General features: G+C 36.7%; 1 protein-coding gene across 2 annotated transcripts in view; it reads right to left on the bottom strand.

The window, feature by feature from the left end:
• Positions 1–14,952, bottom strand: part of THOC2 (THO complex 2) — a 177,716-nt gene that overhangs the window by 44,592 nt on the left and 118,172 nt on the right. For both annotated transcript variants that reach the window (XM_008586447.1, XM_008586446.1), the window contains 4 exons: positions 12,939–13,031; positions 9,810–9,965; positions 9,034–9,206; positions 7,321–7,516 (listed from right to left, as the gene is read on the bottom strand). In XM_008586447.1, coding sequence (XP_008584669.1) covers positions 7,321–7,516; positions 9,034–9,206; positions 9,810–9,965; positions 12,939–13,031 — 618 coding nt within the window. The remainder of the gene's footprint in view (positions 1–7,320; positions 7,517–9,033; positions 9,207–9,809; positions 9,966–12,938; positions 13,032–14,952) is intronic.

The following is a 14,952-nucleotide window of genomic DNA, read 5'->3' as shown; positions in this document are numbered from 1 at the left end:
GGGGTTGCGATCCGTTGCCGGACCCGAAAAAAAAAAAAAAAAAAAAAAAAAAAAAAAAAAGATCGATCAAACAAAAAGCTGTTTTTTTGAAAAGATAAACAAAATTGACAAACCATTCCAGACTAACCAAGAAAAAAAAAGACCCAAATAAACAAAATCAGAAATACAAAAGGAGACATTACAACTGATACCACCGAAATGCAAAAGATCATTAGAGACTGTTATGAGCTATATGTCAACAAATATGAAAACCTAGAGGAAGTGGATAAACTCCTGGACATGTATGACCTGACCTACCAAGACTGAACCAATAAAAAAATATAATATAATCGGTAATAAAAAGTCTCCCAAAGAAAAAAGAAAAGCCCAGCACCACATGGCTTTTCTGCTGAATGCTACCAAACATTTAAAGAAGAACTAATACCAATACTTCTTAAATTATTTCAAAAAATTGACGTGGACAGAATTCTTCCAAACTCATACTATGAGGCCAGCATTACCCTGATACAAAACCAGGCAAAGACACAACAAAAAAAGAAAACTACAGGCCAATAGCCCTAATGAACACAGATGCAAAAATCTTCAAGAAAACACTAGCAAACCAAATCCAACAGCACATCAAAAAGATTATGCACCATGATCAAGTGGGCTTTATCCCACAGATGCAAGGATGGTTCAACATATGCAAATCAATAAATGTGATATATCACATCAACAGAATGAAAGAAAAAAAATATGATCATCTCGATGCAGAAAAACCATGTGATGATTTTATTATAGATTACTTTCCCTTTACTTTGACTTGGTTACATGATTTATGTAAAATTATTTTATCAACTTCAAAAAAAAAGCATGTGATGAAATTCAACATCCATTCATGATTAAAAACTTTCAACAAATTAGGTATATAAGGAAAGTATCCTAATACAATAAAGGCCATGTATGGCAAACCCACAACTAACAACATATTGAACAGAGAAAAGCTGTAACTGTTTCCTCTAAGATCCGGAATAAAACAAGGATGCACACTCTCAACATTTTTACTCAACATAGTAGTGGAAGTCCTAGCCAGAGCAATTAGTCAAAAGAAAGAAATAGGGCCAGCCCATGGCTCACTCGGGAGAGTGCAGTGCTGATAACACCAAGGCCACAGGTTCAGATCCCGTATGGGGATGGCCGGTTAGCTCACTGGGTGAGTGTGGTGCTGACAACACCAAGTCAAGGGTTAAGATCCCCTTACTGGTCATCTGAAAAGAAAAGAAAGAGTATCTAAATTGTGATGGAGGAAGTTAAATTGTCCCTGTTTGCAAATGACATGATTTTATAGAGAGAGAAACCTAAAGACTCCACCAAAAAACTCTAAGACCTGCCTGACAAATAAATTCAGTAAAGTAGCAGGAAACAAAATCAACATGCAAAAATCAGCAGCATTTCTATACATTAACAACAAACTTGCAGGAAAAAAATCAAGAAAGCTATCCTATTTACAAGAGCAACTACAACAACAACAAAAATACCTAGGAATAAATTTAAGCCAGGAGGAGAAAGATCTCTACAAGGAAAACTACAAAACACTGATGAAAGAAATTAAAGACACACACAAAAAAATGGAAAAACATCCCATGTTCATGGATTGGAAGAATCAATATTGTCAAAATGACCATACTAAACCAAAGCAATCTACAGGTTCAATGAAATCCCCATCAAACTTCCAATGACATACTTCACAGAATGGAAAAATCAGAAATTTATACAGAACAAGAGACCCAGTATAGCCAAAGCAATCCTGAACAAAAAGAACAAAGCAGGTGGCATCACACTCCTTGACTTCAAAATATACTACATAGCTACAGTAATCAAAACAGCATGGTACTGCACAAAAACAGACACATAGATCAATGGAAGAAAATAGAGAATTCAGAAATAAAGCCATATACCTACATACACAAGTGATTTTCAACAAAGGAGCCAAGAACATACATTGGGGAAAGGACAGTCTCTTCAATAAACAGTGCTGGAAAAATGAAACTAGACCCCTACCTGTCACCACATATCAAAATCAACTCAAAATGAATTAAAGACTTAAGTATAAGACCCAAAACTATAAAACTTCTAGAAGAAAACACAGGGGAAACACTTCAGGACATAGGACTAGGCAAAGATTTTATGAGTAAGACTTCTAAAGAACAGGAAGCAAAAGCAAACAAATGGTATTATATCAAACTAAGTAGCTTCTAAATAGCAAAGGAAACAATCAACAGAGCAAAGAGACAACCTGCAGAATGGGAGAAAATATTTGTAAAGTATGCATCCAACAAGAGATTAATCAATAATATACAAAGAACTCAAACAACTCAACAGTTTTTTTTTCCTTTTTGTCTTTTTTACTGACCGGCAACGGGATCGCAACCCTCGGTGTCGCGCCCGCCCCGCGCTCAGCCAGTGAGCGGGAACAGGTCTCCACATGGGATCTGAACCCTCGGCGGGAGCACCGCCACACTCCCAAGCGGTGCACTCTCCAGTGCGCCACCGGGCCAGCCCAAACAACTCAACAGTTAAAAAAAAAATCCAATTTAAAAATAAGCAAATAAGGGCCGAGCCCGTGGCGCACTCGAGAGAGTGCGGCGCTGGGAGCGCAGTGGCGCTCCCGCCGCTGGTTCGGATCTTATATGGGGATGGCTGGTGCGCTCACTGGCTGAGCGCGGTGCGGCCGGTCTCAAAAAGGACAAAAAAAAAAATAAAAAGCAAATAAGCTGTATAGACATTTCTCAAAAGAAGACATACAAATGGCCAACAGGTATACGATAAAATGCTCAACATCACTAACCATCAGAGAAACATAAATCAAAACCACAATGAGATATCATCTGACCCAAATTAGAATGGCTATTAACAAGACAGAAAATAACAAATGCTGGAGAGGATGTGGAGAAAGGGGAATTCTTATACATTGTTGGTGGGAATGTAAATTAGTACAGCCATTATAGAAAACAGCATGGAAATTTCTCAAAACACTACAGATAGAACTACCATACAATCCAGTAATCCCACTATTGGGTATATACCCAAAGATATGGAAATCAAAATGTCAAAGGGATACCTGCACTCCCATGTTTATTGCAACTCTATTCACATTTGTCAGGAGTTGGAAACAACCTAAATGTCCATCAACAGATGATTGGATAAAGAAAACGTGATATATATACACAGTGGAATACTACTCAGCCATAAAAAAGAATGAAATTCTGCCATTTGCAGCAACATGGATGAGCTTTGAGAAAATTATGTTAAGTGAAATAAGCCAAGCACAGAGAGAGAAATACCACATGTTCTCATTCATATGGGGAAGCTAAAAACACTGATCTCATAGAAGTAGAAAGTAGAATAGTGGTAACTAGAGACTGGTGGAGGTAAAGGGAGAGGGTGGTGGGTAGAGGGTGGTCAGTGAATACAAAATTGTAGAGAGAGAGGAAGAATAAGTTCTAGTGTTCTATAGCAATATAGGGAGACTACAGTCAACAAGAAAGTATTATGTATCTTTCAATAGCTAGTCAAGAGGATGTTGAATGTTCCCAACACAAAGAGGTGACAAATGTTTGAGCTGATTTATATACTAAACACCCTGATACAATCCTTACTCACAGTATAAATGTAACCAAATATCATACTGTACTCCATAAATACATACAGTTACATAAAAAAAAGATTTTCAATTAAAATAGCATTAGGTGAGTGAAAGTATGATGACAAGCAGGCTATTTACATAGTCTCAAAATATCTACCATCAACATACACATTAGCAACAAAGGGAAACACAGTAACTGTGTAGTGGAGAAACCTGGCAGCAATCACCTTAACCAAGTGATCAAAGTTAACATCACCAATAACAGATCAAATTAACTTCACATGCCTCCTGATATAGTGCACTAGAAAAAACACAACCCTTTTGTTCTTTGAGCAGGCATTAGTTAACATGATTCATTCTTATCAGACTATAAAGATCAAAAAAGCAAAACACTGTTATACTTCCTTTTTATATGAATGTTATATAATAGATGATATGTACTTATTATATAAATGATATGTAGAGGGGCTGGCCTGTGGCTCACTCGGGAGAGTGTGGTGCTGATAAATGATATGTAGAGTAATAATTAACTACTTAACAGATTTTTTTTCCTCAGTGAACTTTTTTTTAATTGACAGGTAATTATGCCTACTTATGGGGTACAATACGATGTTTTGATACATATACATTATACAATAATCAGGTTAGGGTAGTTAACATTTATCATTTCTTTGTGGCAAAAACATTCAAAAGCCTCTTCTCTAGCTATGATGTAATATACAAAACTTAACTGTTAACCTGTCACCCTACTGTGCAATAGAACATCGGAACTTATTCCTTCTATGTAATTTAACTTTGTACCTGTTGATTTACCTCTATTTTCCCTCTCCCACCACCACCTTCCCCAGTCACTGGTAACCACTTTTCTCCTCTTTGCCTCTATAATTATCAACTTTTTTTTTTTTTTTTTTTAAGATTCCACAAATGAGTGAGGTTATATGGTATTTGTCTTTCTGTGCCTGGCTTACTTCACTTAGTATAATATCCTCCAAACCCATCCAGGTTGCTGCAAATGACAGGATTTCATTCTTTTTTATGGCTGAATAGTATTCCACTGTGTATATATACCACATTTTTTAATCCATTCATCCACTTAACAGATTTCTTCAGAGTACCTTTACACAATTTAAATTTGTGAGCATTAAAAACAATCTACCAGCTAATTATTGAAAGCCAAGTCAAATATTTCAGGTGTCGAGGGACTAATATACAACAGCTGTTAATTTTTCTGTACAGTTACTATTGTCTAAAATTAAAATTAGATGCAATCACTAAACACTGAAGAACACTGCATTTATGCTTATAATTTTTTTTTTTTTTTTCAAAAGATGACCGGTAAGGGGATCTTAACCCTTGACTTGGTGTTGTCAGCACCACGCTCAGCCAGTGAGCGAACCGGCCATCCCTATATGGGATCCGAACCCGGGGCCTTGGTGTTATCAGCACCGCACTCTACCGAGTGAGCCACGGGCCGGCCCTATGCTTATAATTTCTAGATGTTCTTTTGGTGTCTTGTTTTACAGCTGAAAAGAAATTATGTATTCTTTTCAGCTTCAAGTACTTGGGTTGGGCACAGATTTCTTACAGCACAAAAAGCCACCACGGAAGAAAAATACTGGGCGAAAGTTTTCAGAATCAAAATGGGGTTTCCTATGTTAAAAAACAAAAAACACAGAGCCAAGGAAGGCCGTGAAGGGGGGGATAGGGAGCTTTTCATGCAGGTATGCCTGATAACAAGAACTATCATAAAGAACTCTGCAAAACCACAACTTTGCACAAAGGCGATCACTACCTTACACAAAAAATACTTCTGCAAGGACATCTGCCCAGTAACTGCCTGCCCAACCTCAGACTGTCATCACCCTTGTTATTGATCCTTGTAGCCAAGGACAATTATCCTAAAATGAGTATGTAATCGTTCATTATTTTTCCTTTTAAAAACTTTGTCTTCCTTTATCTCCCTGAATACGTATATAGTTTACTATGGCACTCATATTCCCATTCCAATGTTCTATCCCCAATTAGACTATGATTCTTTTAGAGAGCCTCTCTGTTATTTAGGTTGACAACTCCTAATTTGCAATTAATCAAAATTTAAAATTTTTGCTTCTCAGAAGACATGTAAAATTAAAAGGCAAACCAGACTGAGAACAATTTTTTCAAAATCACATACCTGATGAAGGTTTTGTATACAGAATATGTAAAGAATTCTTACAACTCAATTAAAAAAAGACAAATAACCCAATTTAAAAGTGGTGAAGATATATGAACAGATACTTCACTAAAGACGATTACAAATGCCAAATAAGCACATGAAAAGATGCTCAACATCACTAGTCATCAGGGAGATGCAAAGTAAAAGCACAATGAGATACCACCATATACCGTCTAGAATGACTATAATTTAAAAGAGTGACAATACCAAGTGATGGTGAGGATTTCGAGCAACTGGAAGTCTCCATGCAATTGCTCCCAGGAATGCAAAATGGTACAGACACTTTGGAACAGTTAGGCAATTTTTTATAAAGTTAAACACATTTTAGTCACATGACTCACCAATCCCACCCTTAGGGACTCAAAAACACATTACCCCTGCCCCCCAAGACCTGTACAAAAATAGTCAATGCAGCTTTATTTAAAATTGCCCCCAACTAGAAACAACCCAAATGCCCACCAGCTGATGAATGCATAAACAAATCCTGGTATGTCTATATAATGAAATATTACTCAGCAATAAAGGAACTACTGACACATGCAACAACTTGGATGAATCTCAAAAACATTACATGGAAGAAGTCAGACAGAAAAGAATACATACTATATGCTTCCATTTATATTAAGTTCTAGAAAAAGCAAAACTATAGTGACAGAAAGCCTGTCAGAGATGGCTAGGAACAAGCAATGGAGAGAGGAAAGTGGCTGCAAAGGGGCAAGAGGGAACTTTCTGGGTTGATGAAAATATTCTATATCATGATTGGTGGTAGACACACAACTGCATCCATTTGTCAAACTCTTCAAATTATACACTTAAATTGTAGAATTTAACTGTATGTAAATTATATCTGAAAGCTATTTTAAAGACAAAAAATAGCATAAATGGTTATGCTTGGAGTAGCAACTAGAAGGGAGTACAAGGGAGACTCTGGGTTGCTGGTACAGTTCTATTTCTTCATTTGGGTGGTAGACACATGGATGCTTAGTTTGGAAAAAGTCATTGAGCTCTACAATCATGATTTATGTATTTTTCTGCATGTATGTTTTATTTCAATAAAAAGTGTAGTAAAAAAAATAAATAAAAGAATGGCTCCTCAACAGTCTAAGGTTGAAGAGACTTCATACAAACAACATACAAATAATGATTCAAAACTGCAGTCAAGAAAATTAGTAGAAAATCAGCAAAGGGAAAAAGTGCTAAGAAACCACTAATTGTAAGGAGATTCAAAAAGTGGCCACTTGTCCAAAGCATATTTTCCTATGTGGGGGACTTGACTAATAATCTAGCTAGATATATATTTAGAACACAATGGACTTTCCACAAACTTTACTCCACGTAACCTTTTCTTAAATTTAAGAAAATTAACTTTTTCTTAAGTTAAAAAAATTAATGATATTTGTTTACAGATACTCATAACACAAGTATACTCAGAACATTTTCATTTCAAAATTTAGTTTTCTGCTTAGAAGAAAAATCTTACCTCCTTCATAAATGACTTGCCTATCCGCACCACTTTTGCGAATAAAATGGGATCATGAGAAAGGTGAGGACCAAGGTAACAGAACATATTGAATACATCTCTCCTCAAATCTTCAAAGCTCTCTGCTTGTTTTGGTGCTCTCTTGTTTTGCAAAGCATTAACAGGTGAACCTTTAGCACCTTTAGGAACGCCAACTCTATAAAAAGAAGTAAATTTTATACACACACACACACAACACACACACACACACACACACTATACGATACCTACCATTTTAAGTTAATACAGTCATCTTAATCAGTAAATGAAACTTTTCTTGCTCATATTTGCTTTCTATATTTTAATCACACCTAACTTTATTATACCAGATAATTCTCAACTGATAGAAAAATACAAAAATATTCATTAGAAAAAAGTTAGAGCTCAGAGAAGAATGTTTCAAATTAACCGCTTAAGAAGTGGAAATCAGGGCCGGCCCAGTGGCGCACTGGAGAGTGCGCCGCTTGGGAGCGCGGCGGCGCTCCTGCCGAGGGTTCGGATCCCATGTGGAGACCGGTTCCCGCTCACTGGCTGAGTGCAGAGCGGGCTCAACACCGAGGGTTGCAATCCCGTTGCCGGTCCCTGGTGCGGGCGCGACACTGAGGGTTGCGATCCCGTTACCGGTCAATAAAAAAAAAAGACAAAAAGGGAAAAAAAAAGGAAGTGGAAATCAGAGAAATACAGATTTCAAGTAACATTTTTACATCATATGCATTTGTTTTTAATTAAACTTAGCCAGTTATCATGAATTTGGATATGGGAATGGTGAACAAGGAATGGACCTCAGAGACACAGAAAGAGGAAACAGAAAAATATGGATATAACAACACTAATTCAAGTCAATAAATATTTCTCAATCTAGGTTCCACTACCCAGACTGAGTATGAGGGAGTTGGTGGTGGAGAAGGTGTGCTGCTTAATGAAAGAAGGTGTCACTCTTAAAAGGACAGCATGCCCAGAGTTCTTGCCTGCTGAGCTGGTGTCCCACTGTAGAGGCACAGGGGTCACTCTGAGAAGTGTTCATAGTCCACGGTGCAGGTGGCACTGAAGGCAGCAGCCAGCAACTAGGCATGAGTTACAAGGCTGGGGCTTTTGAGGCAGGCCCTGATCTGTGGGGCTAAAGCCAGAGCTGCAATGGCAGCTCTGAAGTATCCTGCAAATAGGCTGAGGGCTAGAGGACTGCTCAACATAGTAACTAGGGATGATGAGAGAGGCTGCACTAATAATTTCCAGAACAGCAGCCTATATGCCAGAAGAGAGAAGGCAAGCAGAGAGGCAATGTCCTCACTCAGAGCCACTCCATCCGGGATAGAGAAAAATTACACTAAGTAAAATCCTCAAGAATTCTCTGCCCCCCCAAGAGAGGAGGAAAAGTCAAAATCAGAACAATGGAGTTTTCACTCTCAACAGAGTAAACCCAATCTAGAAGTCTAACCTATAGGTTTTTAGAGTACACCGAAGGACTCATTCTAGAACACCTGGTCTAGACATTGGGAGACAAGTCACTGATTAATATATATCAGACTGATAAACTCTGTGAATAGTTCTTATCTTTTGATAAATCATATGAAAATATATGCTTGGTTTGAAGAGACAAGATAAATATACAGATTTTTTTTCTGTAATCCTAAACTATTTCTACCTCAATGATTAGTAAAATATACAGGAACATACCTTCGGTAGAGAGGCTCAATAGTTATATGAATAAGCTTGCAAATCGCAAGGGCTATTAGCTTGTGTGAAGCTGCATAGTATGGTGGCATCTGATCCATAATGTTCTGTGCATGCTGCCAATCACCGATCTTTAACAAGGCTTCCAACAAACCAAGTTTTTGGTTGTCAGGTGGCTAGAAATGAACAGTCACAGCAAAGATACTTAGGATAAAGACACCAAGAAATACTTTTTCACTTAAAAAGTTAAGCTAACTAAACAACGCAACAACGTACCTCAAAAATAGTTGCTATTCATTGGAAACTAAATAATATTTTCCTGAAAATACAATCAAGATTTTTAGCTATTGAAAAAAACCGGATCTGCTTTTTCGTTTAGCAGACATAGGCATCACACTTTATAGACTTGGAATTAAGTTCTACTTAATGCTGTATTGTACCACGGGAAACTAGGATTCATTCATTTTGTTTGAGAATCCCTTTAGGACATGAGGGACATTATTATGCAGAGCACAAATACAGTGAATACATTTTGTGATTTTATTTAGAATACATTTTGAAATTTACATAAGAAAAAAATATGCCAGCCTCTTTTGAGAAGACGCCATTCAGATTTTTAAAAAAACCACTTTTGCAAATGAGTATTCCAAAAATTAGGTTTCAGCACAATACAAATTTTTAAAAATTACAATTCCATAAGTTGATTACCTATTAGAAGTTAAATTTCGTAATTCTAAAGGTAGAAGGCAATGTTAATTTTACTAGAATAAATTATATACCTTCTCTACTTTCTCTTCTTCTTTTTCCTTTTCTTTCTCTCGCTCATCAATTTTTTCAGAAGACAACACAACCATCGTGAGTTTTCTAACAATTTGCTTAGCTTCCACAATTTCTCGTTTGTGTTCATCCATAATACAACTATCAGCTGGAAGAAGCTAAAGATAGTTCATTAAAGTTTCATAAAACAGCTAATACTAACTACTTGCTCATCTAATAGACAGCAAACACTATTCTCAATTGATAAAACTGTAAATAAGATGTCTAGCCTATTCATGACCATGATTTCCCTTCTAAATAAGTTTCTGTTATTTTTTTGTAATTCAATAAGATTAAGTAACTAAATTTTGTACACCATTTAAAATCAGATAGAAGTTCAAAGTTTCATGTCTTCTGTCTGTTGAAGGTCCTAAATTAATATAATACTACAACAGTGATGTTTACCACTAATTTATTTGTTTACCCAAGAAAATATATACCCGTTCCTTTAAAAATATTAGATTTCCCCTTTAAAGGCTAAACTCCAAACTAATTAAAGTATTGCACACAGATCCAATTTAGGAGAGGTAAGCTACTAAATTACATTAAGGGATAAAAAATTTGAATCCTCTAAAAAAATCTCAAGTAGAAAAATTATTAGTAACTTGATCTCTCACACTTTTCATTTCCTAGGTACCTATGAGGGTACTTCCAAAAGTTCACGGAAAGATTCGTATTATGTTTTAATTCTATTTTTCCACAAACTTTTCTGGTGTTTCTGTTTGTTTGTTTGTTTGCTTGCCAGTACAGGGATCAAACCCTGGACCCTTGATGTTTTCAGCACCACACTCTAACTGAGCTAATCAGCCAGCTTTCTACAAAAGTTTTGAAGTACCCTCATACTTGACTTAAATCACAAACAAACTAGTTTCTAGTTTACTGCAAAAGAGAAAGTAATATGTATACAGTCAACCCTCCATCATGAAAAAGACTCAAGTATCTCAAGTACAGCCACCTTGTATGAGTAGAAGATGGATAAGGTAGACATTTCATAAAATAACCCTGACATAAAGAAAAATACAGCCAACCAACCACTACTTAGTAGTTTCTGCTAGGCACTATAGTGAGCTATATAAAAGTGTTCCTGTTCCCTACAAATGCATAATCTATTTCAGTAGCTACATCTAATGCAAAGTAAACAATCAGTAAACAATAAATGAAAATACAGTACAATATAGATATTGTAGACTTCATCCCATTACTCAAAAAAAGGGAGGGAGAGAGGAAAGTCACTATAGATTGGTGCAAGGAGGTAAGCAAGACTTTTTCTCATTCTGTATGCTCTTCCCTGGCAACCAAACACTCTTTATTGCTTTATGTATGTGCCTGGCATAGGTCCTCATCTTGTACATGGACTACTGCAACTGCCTCTAATGGGCAAACTGTATGACTCTTCTTATGGTTCTCTCAATTTTTAGTTTTGCGTATGTTGAGAATGTTATTAGGTGCACGTAAAGTTGGAACTGTTTTATCTTCCTAGTGAACACAACTCTATTATTATGAAGTGACCCGCTTTATCTTCGTCTACCAAAAAGTCTATTTTATCTAACTATAATAATTTTCCTGTATATTTTCCCCACCCTTTTACTTTCAACATTTCTTTACCCATAGGTTTTAGCTGTGTCTCATGTAAACAAGAAACTGATTAGTTTTAATCCCATGTGACAATCTTTGTCATCTGAACGGGAGCACTTAGTCCACTTGCATTTACTGTTAGACTCAAATATATCAGTAATAAATCTACCATCATTTTTGTACTTTTCATTTGTTATGCCAGTCTACATTTGCCTCTGAACTCATGCCAAATTCTCCCTTTTCTGACCAATTTTCCATATTCTCAGTTTGTACATCACTTCTTTAAATCCTGAATGGCTCTCTACTCCCAAAAGAAAAATCCAGACTCCTTACTATGTCACTTAAGGCCCCTCACAGTTTAGGCCCTTCACAGTCTAGCCCCAACTTACTTATCCATCTTCATTCCCCCTATATACCACCCTAGGCTCCAAACACTCTGGCCTTCTTGATGTTCCCCTAAGGGGAGAATGAAGCCCTTTCAAACCTCCTGCCTTTATACTCAGTTAATTCTACCTACAAAGCTTTCCACCATTTAAGCCTGAATAACACTACTCATATATATCAAGATCCCAGTTCAACATCACTAGTTTGGAAAAGTTTCCCAGAATCCCCACAAACAGATATGGTCACTATCTTCTCTGAGCTTCCACAGCACTTTGTGAATACCTCCAATACAGTACTTATTGTATAATGCAAAAACTTTTTTCTCCCTTGCTGGACTATGACTGCTTCCAAGGTAGAGACCAAGTTTTGCTCAACTCTGTGGCCATGATATGCAAAGATACGCAAGGAAGTAATAAAGTGATTTCAAAGGCAATGAAGACTGTCAGCTTTGCACAGGTTTGTTTTTAAGTTCATAAATACCCTAATGCAACACCTAACGAAACAGGAATTTCTACACAACAAGCCTAGTTTTTATCAAGCTGATGGCTAAATCATTGCCAAAACAGAGGTCATCTATCACAATCACAAAATCTTCTAGATCCTGGATCTAGCAACAAAAGCACAATAGTAGTCATTTATTACCCAGTAAAAACACACACAAAAAAATTTTTTTAATATACTAACAATAAAAATATATCAACAGAGTTCCCCATTCATCCTGAATGCCTAAGATTAATATTTTTTGAAAGAAGGAAGAAGCATCTATGTAATCCCATATTTCCAATAATTTGTATATAATACAGAGGCCTATAACTACATTGGTTAGAACTTGGCCTCTCTCCCCATGGGCTATGCCTTCATGATAAATAAGAACTTGAACTTCACAGCCAACCTTGAATTCTATAAAGGTAATCTTTTCTATAATCAAAGGTATTTGATTTCCATAGTCTGCCCCAAAAAAAGAATTAAATTCATTCTCTTTATAAAGTAACACAAAGCAATAATGTATTAGGACTTTAAAAAATAAGACTTGAGAACCTAGAACCAATACTGAACAGCTACATGGCAGCCTACTCCTCTTCCAAACCCCTGGGATAGACAACCAAATATTCTTAGCAGCCCACTTGACTTACATGTACATAAAGATCATCTAAATCAATAAGATTAAATTGTAGAAGTACTGCTGCAACTCTGTATAAAGATGATGGAGTCTCGCCATTAGGTTCCTTGAAAAACAAAAGAAGAGTTTCTACTTAGTGCATAAAGTACAACAATTAAAATTATGTCCTTTACCCACCAATATTTAAGAACAATTACATCAAATAACTCTAGGCCAAGAATACACTTCGTTGCTCTTCCTTATCATATCAAACGTCTGAATTCAGGACAAAGATTATGATGTCAATATCCCTTTTCACATTGGAAAATCTAATGAATAAACACAAGGAAAGCAGGGCTGGCCAGTTGGTTCAGCTAGTTAGAGTGTGGTGACAACCTCTGATAACACCTAGGTCCACGGTTCAGCCTCTGTATTGGCCAGGCACCAAAAAAAAAAAAAAAAAAAAAAAAAGACACATTTTACAATGCACGTTAATATCTGAATAAAATCTGACAATAGAATAAGTGAGATCTTACACTGCGTAACATTTAGTCTGCATTTCTCTTTATATGTGTGTTTTCTTAATTTGCTTTTTCAAGTAGTTCTCAGTGGAGATGCAGATAGACAAGACTGACAAATGTGGAAGTACAAAACCATCTATTCGCTTTATACTTTTCTCCCTACACTTTTATTTCTTGGGTTTTTTGCTACATATGTCTGCTTGTCAGCTGATTTCCCCCTCAAGACAGTTTTCTATACATATTACAGGTGGATAAATCAACATTTTAAAATACAGAACGAAAAAGTCAATTCAAGGCCAGCCATGAGGACCCTACACAAAAACACAAGGATATTGAAGCTAATTTTTAAACTGCTTCAGTCACTGCTTAGTGAATGGAAGAATGAAATGAGAATAACTGGCAATAACTAACTGGCCAAATATAAATAAAATAAAAGTGTTCTAATTCTTCACACCATTGAAAATGAGACCTTTGTAGGTAAGGCTACGCTCACAATTGTGATGGATATTATGTACATAAAATATGAAGTTAACCAAACTAATATGTATCATTTAAAGAAGGCATTGTTTCACTGTATTGAAGACAGATAAGTCTTCAATTTAACAACAGTTTCTAACTCTGAAATGTTTGTTTATAAATGGTTATTTAGTATGAAAACATTTTCCTACAAAAACAAATGGCGGTCAGGGTCTCAGATTAAACTCAAAAAAGCTTATTTAACTTACTGACAGCCTCTCCTCCACTACCTGATTTGAATGCACAAGGACCACTTTCATTATTTCCTTCATCCTTGCTTAAATGAGTCACAAAAATAAGTCCTAGACTCCCAGGTCAAATGTCAACTCCCACATTCTGATCCCCATATTGTTCTGCACAATTCCTGCTCTGTCCTATCCCACCTTTCCACACTCTTGAAACACTTCCATGGAATCCTCTGGAATCCATGATCAATTCTCAGCAAAACCCCCTACAGAAAATCCCTCCTCTCCTCTAAAGGTTTCCTTCACTTTAATGCTCAAACAAAGCCTGCCTCACCTTGAGAATACCACTACCACTGTAACTCAGTTAAATGGTAGCTGTTTTCCTCAGATCCCTCACACTACCAGGCCTGGAGGTGCTGTAGGAGAGTTCTTGGCTCTTTATTGTTGCTTCCAGACTATTTTCCCTTTATCCTCCCTAAAGCCCTCCCAGCTTTGAATTTCATGTCACTCACTACCCCTCACTATTGTTGTAATCTAATTTCATTCTCCTATGGTCAGAGAAGATATTTTGTATGGTTTCAACTGAGCCTTGTTTTGTGGTCTAACATATGGTCTATGCTGGAGAACATTCCATGTGCACTGAAAAGAATGTGTTCTGTTGTTGTCTGGTGGAGTGTTCTATATATTTGTTAGGTATAATTGGTTTACAATGTTGTTAAAGTCTTCTATTTCCGGGGCCGGCCTGGTGGCGCACTGGATAAGTGCGCCGCTTGGGAAGTGCGGCGGTGCTCCCGCCCGAGGGTTCGGATCCCACATACAGACCGGT

This window comes from Galeopterus variegatus, unplaced genomic scaffold (genome assembly GCF_000696425.1).
Source record: "Galeopterus variegatus unplaced genomic scaffold, G_variegatus-3.0.2 Scaffold3992, whole genome shotgun sequence".
In the NCBI taxonomy this organism is placed as follows: Eukaryota; Metazoa; Chordata; class Mammalia; order Dermoptera; family Cynocephalidae; genus Galeopterus; species Galeopterus variegatus.
Note: the sequence above shows the minus strand (reverse complement) of the source record. Positions and strands in the feature narration are given on the sequence as shown.